At 48.6% G+C, this 18,496-nt stretch overlaps 1 protein-coding gene and 1 non-coding gene across 5 annotated transcripts in view; both read right to left on the reverse strand.

Annotated features, from left to right (window-relative positions):
* The window catches only part of LOC105495201 (ring finger protein, transmembrane 2), a 108,438-nt gene that overhangs the window by 50,660 nt on the left and 39,282 nt on the right, over window positions 1-18,496 (reverse strand). For all 4 annotated transcript variants that reach the window (XR_011608794.1, XM_011764496.3, XM_011764507.3 and 1 more), the window contains exon 7: window positions 16,560-16,713. Coding sequence is in view for 3 of the 4 variants with exons in the window: in XM_011764496.3 (XP_011762798.1) it covers window positions 16,560-16,713 (154 nt within the window). In the remaining variant the exon portion in view is untranslated. The remainder of the gene's footprint in view (window positions 1-16,559; window positions 16,714-18,496) is intronic.
* On the reverse strand, window positions 13,701-13,804 carry LOC112429133 (U6 spliceosomal RNA). Its single transcript, XR_003021270.1, has one exon. It is a non-coding gene; the product is annotated as a U6 spliceosomal RNA (small nuclear RNA).

Consider the following 18,496-nt stretch of genomic DNA (forward strand, 5'->3'; position numbering starts at 1 on the left):
GTGGCTCACACCTTTAATCCCAGCACTTTGGGAGGCTGAGGCGGGTGGATCACTTGAGGTCAGGAGTTCAAGACCAGCCTGGCCAACACGGTGAAAACCCTTCTCTACTAAAAATACAAAAATTAGCTGGGTGTGGTGGCAGGTGCCTGTAATATCAACTACTTAGGAGGCTGAGGCAGGAGAATCACTTGAACCCGGGAGGCAGAGGTTTCAGTGAGCTGGAATTGCACCACGGCACTCCAGCCTGGGTGACAGTGAGACTCTGTCTCAAAAAGAAAAATAAATGACCACTGGAGAGATGAAGAAGCTGGGAGCTTCAAAAGAGTGGTCAAGGTTACCTGGGGAATAAGTCAGGAAGTCAGGATTTGAACTCAGTTTTGTTAACTCCAGCTGTGTTCTTTCTACTCTACAGTGCTGTCTCCTGCACATGGGACTTGTAGAGAGTTCTTAGGGAAGGGCCTGCTTTTGTGTTTCTCCATCTGCGACCTGTACTTTTGGGAAGCTGAATTAAATTCTGTCCTAAGAACATTCTAGAACAATGCTTTCTGCACGGATGGAAATATTCTACCTCTGCATTATCCACCCCAGTAGCCATGAACCATTTCTGCATTTGAGCCCTTGAAATGTGGTTGGTGCGACTGAGGAACTCAATTTTAAACGTAATTAATTTAAAGTTAGAGAGCCACATGTGGCCTGCAACTACTATATTAGACAACATAGCTCTGGGATCTTGGGCTAAGGAGAATTCATTTTCTTTTTTCTTTCTTCTTCTTTTTTTTTTGGAGATGGAGTCTCACTCTGTCGCCCAGGCTGGAGTGCAGTGGCGCAACCTCGGTTCACTGCGACCTCTGCCTCCCGGGTTCAAGTGATACTCCTGCCTCAGCCTCTGGAGTAGCTGGGATTACAGGCACATGCCACCATGCCTGGCTAATTTTTGTATTTTTTTGGTAGAGATGGGGTTTCGCCACGTTGGCCAGGCTGGTGTCAAACTCCTGATCTCAGGTGATCCGCCTGCCTCGGCCTCCCAAAATGCTGGGATTACAGGCGTGAGCCACTGTGCCTGGCCTTCATTTTCATAAAATGTGAACACGTCAAATGTTTAATAATTAGTATTAGTATTATAGAAGTAGGAGTATATGATATGTTTCTCTGTATGTCTCTGGGACAGAGGATTTACCTTCTTACCTAGGTTTAGGCTAGGTTAGTATAAAACCAAGTTTCATTCACAGAGAATCAAGTAAGTGGACAAAGGTTATGATGCTGTCTTAGTCATTTTTATATTCTCGGGATCTAGCATTGCCCCTGTAAGCAAATAGGCCCTGAATAACATCAGTGGAATTGGTGAGACAGGGGCAGTGGCTGAGGAGAACGCTATGTGGTGGGAAAGAAGCAGGCGTGGTTGTGTTTTCTTTTAGCTACTATATTAGACAGCATAGCTCTGGGATCCTGGGCTGAGGGGAATTCATTTTCTTTTTTTTTTTTTGTTTTTGTTTTTTGAGATAAAGTCTTGCTCTGTCACCCAGGCTGGAGTACAGTGGCACAATCTCGGCTCACTGTAGCCTCTGCCTCTGCCTCCCAGGTTCAAGCGATCCTCCCACCTCAGCCTCCTGAGTAGCTGGGACTACAGGTGCCCGATACCATGCTTGGATAAGTTTTTAGTTTTTTGTAGAGATAGGGTCTCACTATGTTGCCAGGCTGGTTTTGAACTCCTAGGCTCAAGTGATCCTCCCACCTCAGGCTACCAAAGTGCTGGGATTTCAGGCGTGAGCCACAGCGCCCAGCGAAGCTCTGAATTCAGCCCACAGTGGTATACTCCCTGAGAGTCAAGAGCAAGCTAGGGGTCTTTGCTCACGTGAGTTCACATTCTAGTGGGGAAAGGACAGAAAATAAATAAAGACAAACAATCTGATTGTTTCAGATACTGGTACACACTAGGAAAGATATAAAATGATGGTGGAATACCATCTCTCAGTGGGGTGGTTAGGAAGGACTCTCCAGAGGTGGTATCATTGGAGTCAAGATCCAGGTGATGGGAAGGAGACAGCCAGGGGAACATCCAGGAAAAAACTGCTCCCAGCAGAGGGAACAGCAAGAGCAAAAGCCTGAGAAGGAAGGTGCTGGGTGCTTTGGAGGCACCAAGAAGTCACCAGCATGGCTGGTCCTGAGTGAGCAAGAGACAGAGTCATGGGTGATGATGTCAGAGAGGTGGAGTAAGAGCCAGGCCAGGCAAGTGCAACACATATGAGTTATATGGAAGTTTTCTGGACCAGGCACAGTGACTCATGCCTGTAATCCCAGCACTCTGGGAGGCTGAGGTGGGAGGAGCACTTGAGCCCAGGAGTTCGAGACCAGCCTGGGGCAAGATAGTGAAACCCTGTCTCTACAAAAAATTTAAAATTAGCTGGGCATGGTGGCATGTGGGGCGCTGAGGTGGGAGGGTCACTGGAGTCCAGGAGGTCAAAGCTGCAGTAAGCTGAGATCATGCCACTGCACTCCAGCCTGGACAACAGCAACGAGACCCTGCCTCAAAAAAAAAAAAAAAAAAAAGCTATCTGAATGTGTAACAACAAGCGGCAGCTCAAGACACTCGGCCAGTGTGATGGTTTTGGGGCTGAGGTTGAAGACCAGTCGATGCCATCTTTAACCCATCTTGGCTGGCCAGGAAGCCCAGTTCTCCTAGAAGGCCCAGGCGTGAGGATTCCTGACAGACCCTCCAGCGTTGCAAGGCACGTGGGAATTGGCATTGGCATTGGTAGCGGGATGACTAAGAAAAGGCAGAAAATGGAGAGATTCCCAAAGTCCCCAGACAAGGTGGCTCATCCAGCCTCACACGCCAGGGCCATCAATCGACCCAAATACCAAAAGCACTTGCAATATAATAATTATAATATGAAAACCAACGCACCCTCTCAGTGGATGGTGTGGAGGCCCGGGAAAGAGCATCTGTGCCGTGAGCCATTAGGGGTCTCTGACAAATGTGTCTTCTGCCCGCATCCCCACCCCAGCTGCAGATGAAGACCCATCCTTTTCTTCTCCCCAGACAAGGATTGATGAGGATTCGGGAGAGCACTCAGACAGGCAAGGGAAGGCTGTGAACCTTTTCCAAGCCTGCAATTTATCTTGGGGAAGACCATTCACATCACTTTCTACAGGCTAGATTACGCGCTGACCTGGCACATTAATCTCGCCGAATAAAATAATCATCATCAGAAAAAGGGAGCTGGACAGTTGCCAGGGAGGCATTAATAACTGTCACCCACAACTCGGAGGCGCAAGAAAGGGGCGCTGGGTCCATCCCCGCCTCCTCGGCCCCAGCAGTGTCCGTTTCAAGGAGAAGGAAGTAAGGAAGTGAGGTAGCTCTGGCCTGGACTTGGGGGACTTTTATATGAATGGTTTAGGAGGACTTTTCTCCAAGATTAATTCTCAGAAATTTTCTAGGCTGGGTGCAGTGGCTCATGCCTGTAATCCCAGCATTTTGGGAGGCCGAGGTGGGCGGATCACCTGAGGTCAGGAGTTCAAGACCAGCCTGGCCAACATGGAGAAACCCCGTCTCTACTAAAAATACAAAAATTAGCCACGCGTGGTGGTGCACGGCTGTAATCCGAGCTACTCAGGAGGCTGAGTCAGGAGAATTGCATGAACCCAGGAGGTGGAGGTTGCTGTGAGTCGAAATTGTGCCACTGAACTCCAACTTGAGTGACAGAAACTCTGTCTCAAAAAAGAAAAAAGAAAATTTTCCAAATGAATTCAGGGAACATACACGGGAAGGACTGAGGTCTGATAACTCAGGGTAGCAGTTCCAGAGCAGGAGGACTGCCTGAGTTCAAATCTCCACGTAGCCACTTGTAAGCTATGTGGCTTTGGGCTACTTCCTTAGCCTCTTGCTGTTTTCCTTTTCTTCCACTGGGCACGTGAAATGGTACAGGCACTGTGGGAAAGTCTGACAGTTCCTCAAAGAGTTCTACAGAGGATTACAGCACGACCCACAATTCCACGCCTAGGTATTTAACGCAAAAACTGCGTTCAAACAGATACTCGTCTACAAAAGCGCATAGCAGCACTATTCACAACAGCCAAAAAGCGAAAACAGCCTAGATGTCCATTGACAGAGGAACGGCTAAACAAATTGTAGTCTATCCACACAATGGAATATTGTTTAGCCATAAGAAGGAATGAAAGCCAGGCGTGGTGGCTCACGCCTATAATCCCAGCACTGTGGGAGGCCGAGGTGGGCGGATCACCTGAGGTCAGGAGTTTGATACCAGGCTGGCCAACATGGCAAAACCCCGTCTGTCTAAGATACAAACATTAGCCAGGCCTGGTGGCGCCCGCCTGTAATCCCAACTACTTCGGGGGGGCTGAGGCAGGAGAATTGCTTGAACCCAGGAGGCAGAGGTTGCAGTAAGCCAAGATCATGACAGTCCACTAAAGCCTGGGCAACACAGTGAGACTCTGTCTCAAAAAAGAAAAAGAAGAAATGAAGTGCTGATACATGCTACGACATGGATGAACCTCGAAAACATAGCATGGCATGAGAGAAGCCAGACACAAAAGACCGCATAGTGTATTATTCCACTTATACAAAATGTCCAGCAGAGGCAAATCCATACAGATGAAAAGCAGACTGGCGGTTGCCAGGAGCTTGCGGGAAGCGGGAAAGGAATGTGACTGCTTAGCGGGGACAAGGTTTCCTTCTGGGGTGGTGAGAATGTCTTGGAACTAGACAGAGGTGGTGGTTGTACAACACTGTGAATGTACTAAACGCCACTGAATGGCATACTCTAAAATGATTAATGGTTTATTTTTATTATTTTATTTTTTTGAGACAGGGTCTCCCTCTGTTGCCTAGACTGGAGTGCAGTGCTGCCATCAGGGCTCACTGCAGCAGAATTAACCTTATAGGCTTAAGTGATGGTCCCACTTCAGCCTCCCGAGTAGCTGGGACTACAGGTGAGTGCCACCATGCGCGGCTAAATCTTTGTATTTTGGTAGAGACCGGGTTTTGCCATATTGCCCAAGCTGGTGTTGAACTCCTGGGGTCAACAGATCCGCCCAACTTGGCCTCCCAAAGTGCTGGGGCTACAGGCATGAGCCACTGCACCCAGCCTGATGGTGAATTTTATGTTACGTGAATTGTATCTCAATAAGAAAACAAAAGTCAAGACAACAGTATTTCCCTCACGAGGCTGACGTCAGATGGAAATGAATTAGAGCCCTGCCTGCCCACGTGAAAGGCTGGCCCCACACTGGCTGTTCCCGCTGTTATCTGTGTTGTTACTCCAAGGCTTGTACTCCTTTGCAAGTTATTTAACTCAGTTTCCTCTCTGTGAAAAGAGATATCAAAAGCATCTACCCTCTTGGGACTGTTAAGATCAACTGAGACAATGTCTTTAGGAGGATATAAACTCCAGGAATACAGGGGTTTCTATTTACGGGTTCACTGATGTATCCTCAGAGTTTAGAACAGAGTGGAGCATGTAGCTGGCGTTCAGTAAATCTTTCTTGAACAAATGGCTTTGCTTAACACACTGCCTCATAATAAATGCTCAGCAATATTTAGCCATGTTTATTATTATAAGTGTGGCTGCCAGATTTCTTTCAAAGGCCCTATATGGTCTTTTCTAGCACAGGGAAGTGAGTACTACTTTGCTTATAGGTTTTTGTGTCTTCGTGAAAGAAGTGTTTTGACACCTACCAAATGTAAGAGGTTTGAACTGAGCTGAAAATGAAATCCAAGCTCTCGCTGTTGCTGTAAGAGGAGGTAGTGAGTTATTACAACAGATTAGACTATCTATCCATCCACCCTACTTGCATTTATCCATTCATCTATCCATCCATCCATCCATCCATCCACCCACCATCCATCCATCCACTCTCCTCCCATTCATCCATCCACCATCTATCCACCCATCACTCTCCTATCATTTACCCATCCACCCATCTATCCATCCACTCATTCTCCTCCCATTTACCCATCCACCCATCCACTCTCCTTCCATTTACCCATCCATCCACTCTCCTCCCATTTACCCATCCACCCATCCATCTACTCTCCTCCCATTTATCCATCCATCCATCCATCCATTCATCCATCCATCCACCCATCCATCCACCATCCATCCATCCATCCACTCTCCTCCCATCCATCCATCCACCATCCATCCACCCATCACTCTCCTACCATTTACCCATCCACCCATCTGTCCATCTACTCACTCTCCTCCCATTTACCCATCCACCCATCCACTCTCCTTCCATTTACCCATCCATCCACTCTCCTCCCATTTACCCATCCACCCATCCATCTACTCTCCTCCCATTTATCCATCCATCCATCCATCCATTCATCCATCCATCCACCCATCCATCCACCATCCATCCATCCACTCTCCTCCCATCCATCCATCCACCATCCATCCACCCATCACTCTCCTACCATTTACCCATCCACCCATCTGTCCATCTACTCACTCTCCTCCCATTTACCCATCCACCCATCCACTCTCCTTCCATTTACCCATCCATCCACCCACTCTCCTCCCATTTACCCATCTATCCATCCATCTACTCTCCTCCCATTTACCCATCCACCCATCCATCCATCCATCTACTCTCCTCCCATTTATCCATCCATCCATCCATCCCTCCATCCATCCATCCATCCATCCCTCTCCTCCCATTTATCCATCCACCCACCCATTCATCCATCCACTCTCCTCCCATCCATCCATCCATCTATCCATCCATCCACCTATCCATCCATCCACCAAACTTCCCAGATGGTCATCTAATTCATCTATCTACCTACCTATATATCCATTCACCTGTCCATCTACCCACTCAAACACACATGTATACATACTTACATACATACAATGAACGCTTCTGAATACACAGCAGATACTGGTGATCCATCAACAAACAAACTGGATGCATTCATTTCCTGCTGTCACAGAGGTTACAATTAAGCAGAGAAGGCAGACATTTAAATGAACAATTACAGTCAGAGTGGTGGGTGCTAGAATAGGGGAAGTATAGGGTGCTGTAGGAGTCCTCGTGGGAGAACCATCCCTAGCCTGAAGAGGCAGGGAAGGTTTCTAAGAGGCAGTGATCTGCAGAGAGAACAGGAGTTATCAAGACATAAGAATGAGGGAAGGCTTTTTGAGGTAGATGAATCAGTAGGTGCAGGTGAGAGACAGGGGAGAAAGCAGCCCACTCTGGAAGATTGTAGGTTCGTTTCTCAATGTCTCAGTGCCTCAATTTTCTTATCTGGAAAATGGGATAAGAACAGCATCTACCACATAGGGATGCTGCAGAATGGGGCGAGTTAATGAGCATAAAGAAGCAAAAGAGGCCAGGCGCAGTGGCTCACGCCTGTGATCCCAGCACTTTGGGAGGCCAAGGCAGGCGGATCACCTGAGGTCGGGAGTTCGAGACCAGCCTGACCAACATGGAGAAACACCGTCTCTACTAAAAATACAAAATTAGCCAGGTGTGGTGGCACATGCCTGTGATCCCAGCTTCTCCGGAGGCTGAGGCAGGAGAATCACTTGAACCCGGGAGGCGGAGGTTGTAGTGAGCCGAGATTGTGCCATTGCACTCCAGCCTGGGCAAGAAGAGTGAAACTCCATCTCAAAAAAAAAAAAAAAAAAGAGAAGCAAAAGAGGTAGGGTCTGTCTGGAGCATGAAAAACAGAGTAAGGGAGTGAAAGAGGGAGAGGGATGAGTAAGTATGCCAGACAGGGGGTGGGACCCGTGATGGTCCACAAAGCCTTACCTGCCTCCTCTCTAGGTGATAACTCTTCATACACACATTATATCTTTTTTCTTTTCTGTTTTGTTTGTTTGTTTGTTGTTGTTTTTAGAGAGACAACATCTCCCTCTATTGCCCAGGCTGAGTGTAGTGACGTGATCATGGCTCACTGCAACCTCAACTCCTGGGCTCAAGTGATCCTCCCACTTCAGCTTCTCAAGTGGCTGGGATTACAGGCGCATGCCACCATGCCCAGCTAATTGATTTTTATTTTTATTTTTGTTATAAAGGTGGCGTCTTGCTGTGTTGCCCAGGCTACTCTCAAACTCCTGACCTCAAGCAACCCTCTCACTTTGGCCTCCCAAAGCAGGGATTACAGGTATGAGCCACTGTGCCCTGCCAAGTCTTTTTACCTTTGCAGTATCTAAAGAACGCTACTGTTAATATCTCAATTTTCTGCAGGAGGAAAATGCTCACATTAAGCGACTTGCTCAAGGCACCACAGCTGTAAAATTGCAGGTTAGGAATGGCCCAGGCCCTCCAGCACCTGGCCGATCTGGCAGATGGTGTCCTGGTTCTCAGAAGTAGCCACGGGCTTGGGAGTTGGAAGACTTGAGTTTTCATTTTGATTCTATAACTGAGCAACCGGGTGTTTTTTGGACAAATTATCTCACCTGTCTTTCAGCCTCAGTATAGTAAAGGAAATAATGGCCACTCAAGGATACCTGGAAGCTGTGAATGTGACATTATTTAGAAAATAATCATGTCTTTGCAGATGTGATTAAGGATATAGGCATGGGGAGGTTGCCCTGCCTTATCCAGCTGGGCCCAAAATACCGTTACATGTATCCTTATAAGAGAGAGGCAGAGACAGGCATCATTCACAGAAGAGGGGAAGACCATGTGGCCATGGGGGCAGAGACTGGAGTGACACAGCCACAAGCCAAGGACACCAGGAGCCACCAGAAGTCCGAAGAGGCAAGGATCAGATTCTCCCCTTGAGCCTCTGGAGGGAATGCAGCCCCACTGACACCTTGATTTTGGCTCAGTGACACTGATTTTGGATTTCTGGCTTCCAGAACTGTGAGAGAACAATGCTTTCCCTTATTTCAAGCCACCAATTTTCTGGTATTTTGTTACTGCAACCACAGGAAACTAATAGTTTTTCATCCAGAAAGAGGTGACAGTGAGTTGTATCTCACAGGGGTATTGAGAGCCTTGGAAGAGTTGGACTATGAGAAAGAATCTAGACAGAACCCAGAAGGCACCAGGTGATGAGTCAGCCTCAAGTGCCTTCCTTATCTTGTCCCAAACCCACTCCTTTGAGGTAGAGCACTAGGGTGGTGAGGTAGAGCTGGAGTCTTGAAGTTGTAAAGACCTGCGCTGTCATCCTGACCCCACCACCGAGCAGCTGCGTGATTATAAGAACTACCTGATCTGGGCTGGGTGTGGTGGCTCATGGCTGTAATCCCAGCACTTTGGGAGGCTGAGGTGAGTGGATCACCTGAGGTCAGGAGTTCAAGACCAGCCTGGCCAACATGGTGAAACTAAAAATACAAAAATTACCTGGGTGTGGTGGCACGTGTCTGTAATCCCAGCTACTTGGGAGGCTGAGGCAGGAGAATCCCTTGAACCTGGGAGGCGCAGGTTACAGTGAGCAGAGGTCGCGCCATTGCACTCCGGTTTGGGGGACAAGAGTGAAACTCTATCTCAACAACAACAACAAAAAGAACTACCTGATCTCGTAACCCCCATTTCCTCAACCATTGATAAAAGTAACTAGCACCTACGTCAGAAGAATACTGAGAGGCTGGCTCTGTCGCCCAGGCTGGAGTGCAGTGGCACAATCTCAGCTCACTGCACCCTCTGCCTCCTGGGCTCAAGCGATCCTCCCACCTCAGCCTCCTGAGTAGCTGGGACCACAGTCATGTACACCACACTCGGCCAATATTTTTTGTATTTTTTGTAGAGACGGGATTTCACTGTGCTGCCCAGGTTTGTCTTGAACTTGCGAGCTCAAGCAATCCACCCATCTTGGCCTCCCAAAGTGCTGGGATTACAGGCGTGAGCCACAATGCCTGGCTTTCCTGTTTTATTTTCACCTGCTGAAAATAAACCAGAAGGCACAGGGCAGGATGGAGCTAACTTCAGTTTCTCTGCCATTTTACTTACTCGCCATTTACAGAGCTCTGCCCAGTGCCCAATGCTGGGTCGGGTCTTACAGATACACTGGTGGGCCAAACAGACTTTTCAAATAGTGAGGAGGCAGGAACGAATGTAACAATCACGCAAGTACTTTGGGAGGCTGAAGCAGGAAAATCACTTGAGCCCAGTTCAAGACTAGCCTGGGCAACAAAGTGAGACTCCACCCCCAAGAAGAACAAAAAAATTAGCCAGGTGTGGTGGTGCACTGAGCAGTCCCAGCTACTCAGGAGGCTGAGCTGGGAGGATCCCTTGAGCCCGGGAGGTTGAGGCTGCAGTGAACTGTGATTGCGCCTCTGTACTCCAGCCTGGGAAACAGAGCAAGACCTTGTCTCAAACGAAACGAAACAAAACAAACAACCCCACCCCCGCCACACACACACACAAGTAGGTAATCAGAAATGCTATGAAAGAACAGTACTTAGGGTGATATAAAAGAGACTTTTGAACTGAAGCCTCAAGGATCCATTGGAGAAGGAGCATCTCTGGGGGTCTGAAGGGCATGCGAAAGAGGCCGAGACAGGAGGGAGGAGGGCAGAGGGAAGAAACAGAGGGGGAGCCAAGGAGTGGCAGGGCGTGATGCTGGTGGCAGGGGCAGAGGCAGCCTGGGTAGGCTTTGTAGCCGTGCCTGTGGAGCTTGGTCTTTGTCCTGAGCACAAGGGCAGTCCCTGGAGGGTTTAAGTTGGGCGGAGGTGAGGGGAAGTGATAGGAGAGGATGGATAATCAGATTAATTTTCTTTTAGAATCCTGCTCTGCTGGCAGGGAAAAGAATGAAGTGGAGGGGGTTGGAGTGGACACACAGAGGGAGACTACTTTGGTCTCATGGTGGTGAGCACTAGGGTGGTGACGGTGGAGATATAGAAGGAGGATGGGCTCCCACGTCATTGAGGAGGTAAAATGAACAGAACTTGGTTGCTGACTGGAAGAAGCAAGGAAGAGAGAGGAAGAGTCAGAGGTCCTTTCCAGGTTATTGATGTAAACAATGTGGGGTGGAGGGAAGTGCTATACTCTGAGATCTAGAACAATGAGAAGAGGCCCAGGCTCTGGGGAAGATCCTGAGTTCCTTCTTGAAAATGGGTCTACTATGACTCATTGCTTTGCCTGGCTCAACCCAGGCCCCATCTGAAAGGCAGCCATGTTTTTTCATACCAGCTGACACTGCCTCCCCCTTGGCAACAGCTGATTGGACAAGGGGTAGGCACATGACCATGTGCACCCATTCATTGGCCAGCTGCTGACCTATGAAATAGCTGGCACACAAAATGACCTGGGCCAGTCAGACCTTTTCCCAGGAGCTGAACTGGGGAATTGTAAGAGGACAGGACACATGCAGTGCATGCTGCAGACCACAGATCGTGAGCTGCAGTGACAGCCAGGGAGAATGCTAGGAAGCCTTGGTCTAGCTTTGCACTCTCAGCTCTGAGTCTACTTATAGAAGTGAATCTGTACAATATCCCACTCTTTGCAGTAACTGGACAGCACCTCTGTTCTGACCACAGCAGAGAGACTAAAAGCTCAGACTCAGGGGCCTGACTGCCTGGTAGTCTGACTTTACTCTTCAGCTTCTAGCTGTGTGGCCTTGGGCAAGTCACTGAACCTCTCTGTGCTGTAGTTTCTTTCTTTCTTTTTTTTTTTTTTCAGTTTCGCTCTGTCGCCCAGGCTGGAGTGTAGTGGTGTGATGTCATCTCACTGCAAGCTCCGCCTCCCTGATTCAAGCGATTCTCCTGCCTCAGCCTCTCAAGCAGCTGGGACTACAGGTGCCCGCCACCACACCCGGCTAATTTTTTTGTATTTTTTTTTAGTAGAGATGGGGTTTCACTGTGTGTTAGCCAGATGGTCTCGATCTCCTGACCTCGTGATCTGCCCGCCTCGGCCTCCCAAAGTGCTGGGATTACAGGTGTGAGCCACCATGCCCGGCCTGTAGTTTCTACATCTGTGAAAATGGGATGGCAGTAATAACAGGATCCTGTTCACAGGGATGTGGTCATGACTCAATGAGTTTGTACATGTAAAGTACTTGGGACAGAGGCCAGTACACAGTTAAGCGGCCTCTAAGAGTTTGCTATTACAGTTGTTATTCCTGGTCCTAATTAGAACAGGCAGAAAAATGATCCATTGGTGACAATCTGTTCTCAAGTGTCACTTAGCACAGGCCACTCTGTGGGCTCTGCCTGTACTGCCCCTCTGTCTGACCTGGCTGGCTGTGGAGAGCCAACAATTTCCCAGCAGCTGACAGGTGCTAAGGAAAAGTGGAAGACATTGCCATTTCTCAATACTGGCTTCAGTCCAGGCTCCTCCTCATCCTGGGTTCCTGGGGTCAGAGCTTGGCTGTAGCTGGGCGCAGGGAGGGGTGTTACTGCTCAAGTGAGGATGATGTGCCTTGTGCCTGCAGGTGGCTGCAACCTATGCCATTGCAGGAGCTGGTCCACCTTGAAGAGGCAGCTGATGGCTGCAGCCCATTCCTGGTCAATGTATGTGGTACCCAGGAAGCTGGCAGTGTAGCTCTCAGACCTTCACTGGCCAGACCTGTCATATCTAACAAGGGAGTGAGGCCGGAGCAGATGTTTCAAGGAGGGGGCCAACCAGAAGCTTCCCCCTGGGGTTCCCAGCCCAAGAACACGAAGCCAGTGTAGGGGCACACAAAGCCTATGGAAACAATCCTGGCTAGGATTCTCAGAGGTCTGACAGCTGGGAGAGACCCTTGGGATTGACATAAGGCAGACATGAGTTCAAATCCTGGTTCTGACAAGTGTCTATCGGGGGATCTCTGGGCCTCAATGTCTTTGTCTGTAAAATGAGGATAAGTGTGTATATCCTGAAGGGTAGGGTGCTAGTAGCAGTAGTAGGAGGAAAGAGGGGCATAGCAGTGATTTAAAAGCATCACCCTGGTAGCCAACATGTATTGAACACTTACAATGAGCCAGGCCAGCCCTAAATATTCATAAACTCCATTGACGCCATGAGGGAAGTCTCATGGTAGAGTGAGTAGGGTCCTGGCATACTAAAATCAGGTAACTGAAGAGTTTAATACCTGTGCTATTTACAAAGGTGTGGGCAGGGTTTGTGGAAACCAACAAGAGGTGGTCTAGTCCAGAAGGGTAGAGGGAGGGCACAGTCACCAGACCTAGATAGAAAGCTGTCTGGAGGAGCTGCCTGTGATAAGAACTGTGTGTTCAGACTTATTTTCGACATGTGAGAAAGCGGGTGGTAGGAATAACAGTGCCCGCTTCCCAGGGATGTTGTAGAGATTCAGTGGGTTACTGGGTGTGAAGTACGAGGAATATCACTCACCCATGGTAACCCGGGAGGGAGGAAACCAGGTGTGGCAGGGAGCGGAATGCTGCGCCCACCCAAAAATGTCCATATCTTTTAGAAAATTATTTTATTTTTATTTACTTTTTTTTTTTTTTTTTTTTTTAAGAGACAGAATCTCACTCTGTTGCCCAGGCTGGAGTGCAGTGGCATGATCATGGTTCACTGCAGTCTGGAACTCCTGGCCTCAAGCGATCCTCCCACCTTGGGCTCCCAAATAGCTGGGACCACAGGCATGTGTTACCACACTAAGCTAATTTTTTAAATTTTTAGTAGAGACGGGGTTTCGCCAGCAGGTGGGTCTTGCCCAGGCTGGTCTCAAACTCCTGGCCTCAAGCGATCTTCCTGACTCAGCCTCCGAAAGTGCTGGGATTATAGGTGTAAGCCATTGAGCCACCACACTCGGCCCTATTTTTTTTTTTTTTTTGATTAAAAAAAATATAGCATGCTTCATGAATTTGTGTGTCATCCTTGCATAGGGGCCATGCTAATCTCTGTGTCATTCCAATTTTAGCATATGTGCTGCTGAAGTGGGCATGATGTCCACATCTTGTTTTTTTTTTTCTTTGGAGATGGAGTCTCGCTTTGTTGCTCAGGCTGGAGTGCAGTGGTGCGATCTCGGCTCACTGCAACCTTTGCCTCCTGGGTTTAAGCAATTCTCCTGCCTCAGCCTCCCGAATAACTAGGACTACAGGTGCATGCTGCCACACCCAGCTAATTTTTTTCTGTATTTTTAGTAGAGACCGGGTTTTGCCATGTTGCCCAGGCTGGTTTTGAACTCCTGAGCTCAGGCAATCCGCCCACCTCTTCCCCCCAAAGTGCTAGGATTACAGGCGTGAGTCAACGCGCCCAGCTGATGTCCACACCTTAATCCCTAGAACCTGTGAATGTTACCTTATGTGGCAAAAGAGACTTTGCTGATGTGATTAAGGATGGGAGATGAGCCTAGATTATTTGGGTAGGGCCAGTGTCATCACAGGGTCCTTATAAGAGGAAGGCAGGAGGGTAAGAATCAGGAGATGCAACAATGAAGGCAGAGGTGTGGCATGGAGGGAGAGAGGAGAGAGGAGAGAGGAGAGAACGCTCAACCTGACATCACTGATTTGGAAGATGGAGGAAGAACACAGCCCTGCCAACACCTTCATTTTTGCCCCAGTAAAACCCATTTTGGACTCCTAACCTCCAGAACGATAATAAATTAATGTTGCTTTAAACTGCTAAGTTTGTAGCAATTTGTCACAGCAGCCACAGGAGACTAACATGCTGGGGGAGTAAATACCTCTGCCTCTCTCTCCATCGGCTGAACCCAACTGGAAGCTGATGGGCACAGGAGCCCATAGTTCACGCAGGTCAGCCCCCTGGGCAGACAGCAGGGTGAGAAAGATGGAGAGTGTAGCTGAAACGATCAGAGGAAGTCATTTAGCTGAAAAACTATTACCCCATTTTACAGATGAGGGCACTGAGGCTAAGTCATTCAAACAAGATTGCACAGCTAATCAGTGCAGAGCTGGCAGTCATGAAGATTAGACAACACAGGGATTGTGAATTACTCATTGAGCAATTACCATGTGCAGAGTGTGGAGCAAAGCACTCTGTATTTCCCACAACCAATAGTTCTTACAAACGGAGTACTTTGGAGGAAGGTGCTATTGTTATTCTCAGTTGACAGATGAGGAAACTAGGTTTTTGTCACCTGCCCAAAGTCACACAGCTGGAGAGGCGCATGGCTGGGATCTGAACACAGATGTGTCTGATGCCAGAGTCCATGGGCATAGCCATCAGGCCATGCTGCTTTCCAGTGTCAAGTGCGTGGTGCTGACCTGGAACCCTGCACGAGCTCAGTGGGCAAAAGGTCCTGGTCATCATGGTCTTGGGGAGGGTAAACGGGAGGCATCTGAGGACTTTCCTAGGCCTGTTGTTTCCCCTCTGGCCTTTCTTCTCCGCATTTCTTTTTTTTTTTTGTCTTTATGCCATTTTGCATTTCCTAGCACTGCCTTTTGGGTACCAGAGCTGTGGCTTCGTCTAAGAAAACCTCAGCAGCCTAGGATTTTGGCTCAACTAGATAAATCAGGGGTCCCCAATCCCGGGGCTGATGACTGGTACTAGACTGTGGCCTGTTAGGAACCAGGCGCACAGCAGGAGGTGAGCAGTGGGTGATCAAGCATTACCACCCGAGCTCCACCTCCCATCAGATCAGCTGCAGCAGTCGATTCTCCTGGGAGTGCGAACCCTATCGTGAACTGCACATGCGAGGGATGATCTAGGTTGCGTGCTCCTTACGAGAATCCAGTGCCTGATGATCTGAGGTGGAACAGTTTCATCCCGAAACCATCCCCACCCTGATCCGTGGAAAACCTGTCTTCCATGAAACCGGTTCCTGGTGCTAAAAAGGTTGGGGACCACCGTGTTAAATCACACAGTGGAGGAAGGGAGTGGACATGAAAGGTGGGAGGACCAAAACGGGCCCAAAGATTGGGGTCATGGGTTGGGTTAGTTGCCACTCAAGATCGATGGTCACTTCCAAGCTGCTCTGCTGTCAAGCAATGCCTGGGACATGTCTCAGCTTTCTGAACTTGAAAGATGGCTGTTTTTACATAATGGAAAGCAGGAGACTTTAAACATTCTTTAGTCCATCTGCTTCAGTCCACATTCCCTTTGGGTCACCTTACAGAGCCACTGGCAATCGCTATGTCCTATAGGTGATACCTTGTCTGAGCCCTGCTCAGTCCTCTGAACTCCAAAGTCTACTCCCCAAGGCCTCTTCATTCCAACACCTGCCTGGAGGCCTTTCTCTGTGATACACTGCAAAGCATCATTGTCCTCACCACCCACTCCAGGGTCTGTGGCAGACATCACTAATCAATCATGGAGATCTTTCCTTCCGAGCCTCAGTCCCCTCTATAAAATTAGCTCCTGGAAGCCACAAATAGTCAAAACCTATTAGGGCTCTCCTTCCCTGGGAGAAGCAGGACCCAGAGCATGCTAACATGCTTTTTTTTCCCTCTCTCAGGTGAAATGTGGATGAAAATTGCATCAAGGGTAGCTGTGAACAACCTAACTTAGGAAATGCACTTGGAAAGTAGAGGTGTGACAAAGTGGTGATGACAAAGAGCCATGCTCAGCTTCATGGAATTAGAAGAGGTGGGTGACAGGAGCTATGAGCTCAGGCTCTCTTTATTTTATGTGCTGACGTCAGTCCACTCTCATCCATTCTTTCCTCCTCAGAAGGCACTCTGAATCCTCTGTGTGATCCATGTGACTGGGGTTACCTGATGGTTGCAGCCAGTGCCTACCTTGGACTTGACGGCCAGGATGATCTTGGGCAGGGCCACGATGAGGCACTTGAGGGCGATGGTGATGTACTTTAGAACAAAGTCTGCGATCCCCACGATCCACAGCAGGTCAAAGAAGTCCAGTGTCTCCAGGTTGGGCTTCAGGAATATGAGGCTGGGGGAAGGATTCAGAGGGTCAGAAGGTTCCCTTAGGGCCAGGCCTCAGCAGCTCCTTCTACTCACTCAGGAGCCTTCTAAGTATCACCTGTAGAAAAAGCACTGAACTGGGAGTCAGACGTCTGTGTCCTTTTCCTGAAGTATCACCTATAGAAAGAGCACTGAACTGGGAGTCAGATGTCTGTGTTCTTTTCCTGAATCTGCTACTCACCTGCTGTGACCTCACATGGATCTTTTAACCTCTCTGAGTCTTAGTTCCCTTGAGAGTTAAATGGCCATATTGGAGTTTCATTAAGGTCCCTGTTTTAGTCCTTTTTTGTGTGTTGCTATAACAGAATACCTTAGGCTGGGTAATTTGTAGAGGAAAGAGGTGGTTTTGTTTGTTTGTTTGTTTTTGAGATGGTGTCTTGCTCTGTCTCCCAGGCTGGATGGAGTGCAGTGGTGTGATCTCGGCTCACTGCAACCTCCATCTCCTGGGTTCAAGTGATTCTCCCGCCTCAGCCTCCCAAGTAGCTGGGACTACAGGCATCTGCCAACTCAGCTAATTTTTTGTATTTTTAGTAGAGACGGGGTTTTGCCATGTTGGCCAGGCTGGTCTCAAACTCCTGACTTCAAGTGATCCCCCCACCTCAGCCTTCCAAAGTGCTGAGATACAGGCATGAGCCACTGCTGTCAGCCAGAGGAAAGAGTTTTATTTAGCCCAGGGTTCTACAGGCTGGGAAGTTCAAGGGCATGGCACTAGCTTCTGGTGAGGGTTATTTTTCTGGTGCATCATAACATGAAGGAGAAGGCCAAAGGGGAAGCAGACAAACCCCAGGGGCATCCTGGCTTTATAAGAACCCACCCTCACAGGAACTAATCCATTCCCATGAGACTAACCCAGTTTCACCAGAGCAAGAACTCACTCACTATCATGAAAATGGCACCAAACCACTCATGGAGGATCCATACCCGTGACCCAAACACCTTCCGCTAGGCCCCATCTCCCAACACCACTGGGGATCAAATTTCAACATGAGTTTTGGTGGGGACAAACCCAACCATAACAGTGCCCTCTAGTTTTGTGGGTCCACAACAGGCTTTATAAGAGGAGGCAAAAGGAAGGAAGGAAGGAAGGAGGGAAGAAAAGAAAGGAGGAGGAAGAGAGGGAGGGAAGGCAGGGAGAGGAAATTAGGAAGGCAGGCCAATACTATGAAGGAGGGAGGGAAACTGATGTGCCAGGAACTGTGCTAAGCTCTTTGCTCACTGATCCTCACGACTGTCCCGTGCAGTGAGTGTTGCTTATCTCCAGTTTATAAATAAGGCGCTGAGGCTTGGAGAGGTGACGTCAGCTGCCCAAAGTCACACTACATAAGCATAAAGGCGTTGGTATCAGACAGACTTGAACTGGAATCCAGGCTTCCCCATTTATTGGACCCTGGGCAAATAAAGTTATCTCTGTAAGCCTCAGTGTTCTCATGAATAAAATGGGAATTGTTCCCTGCCTTATGGTGTCATTGGCAGGATTTGATGAGATAATGGACAGATTACAGACCCTGTGGTGCAGCAGTGATGACGATAGTAATACTATGAGGCAGGTACTTTTATCCACCCCATTTTGCAGATGAGGAAACTGAGGCACAGAAAGGTAAAGTAATATGTGGAAGATCCTGAAAATATTAAGGGACAGAGGTGGCCTGGAACCCAGACATCCTGGCTGCAGTTAAAGTTCTCCATCCATACTCTACAGCTGAGTAGTGTAAACCTGTCCATGACCAGATAAGTGAAACCTCATGTTCAGT

The sequence above is a fragment of the Macaca nemestrina genome, chromosome 10 (genome assembly GCF_043159975.1).
Source record: "Macaca nemestrina isolate mMacNem1 chromosome 10, mMacNem.hap1, whole genome shotgun sequence".
Taxonomy (NCBI): domain Eukaryota; kingdom Metazoa; phylum Chordata; class Mammalia; order Primates; family Cercopithecidae; genus Macaca; species Macaca nemestrina.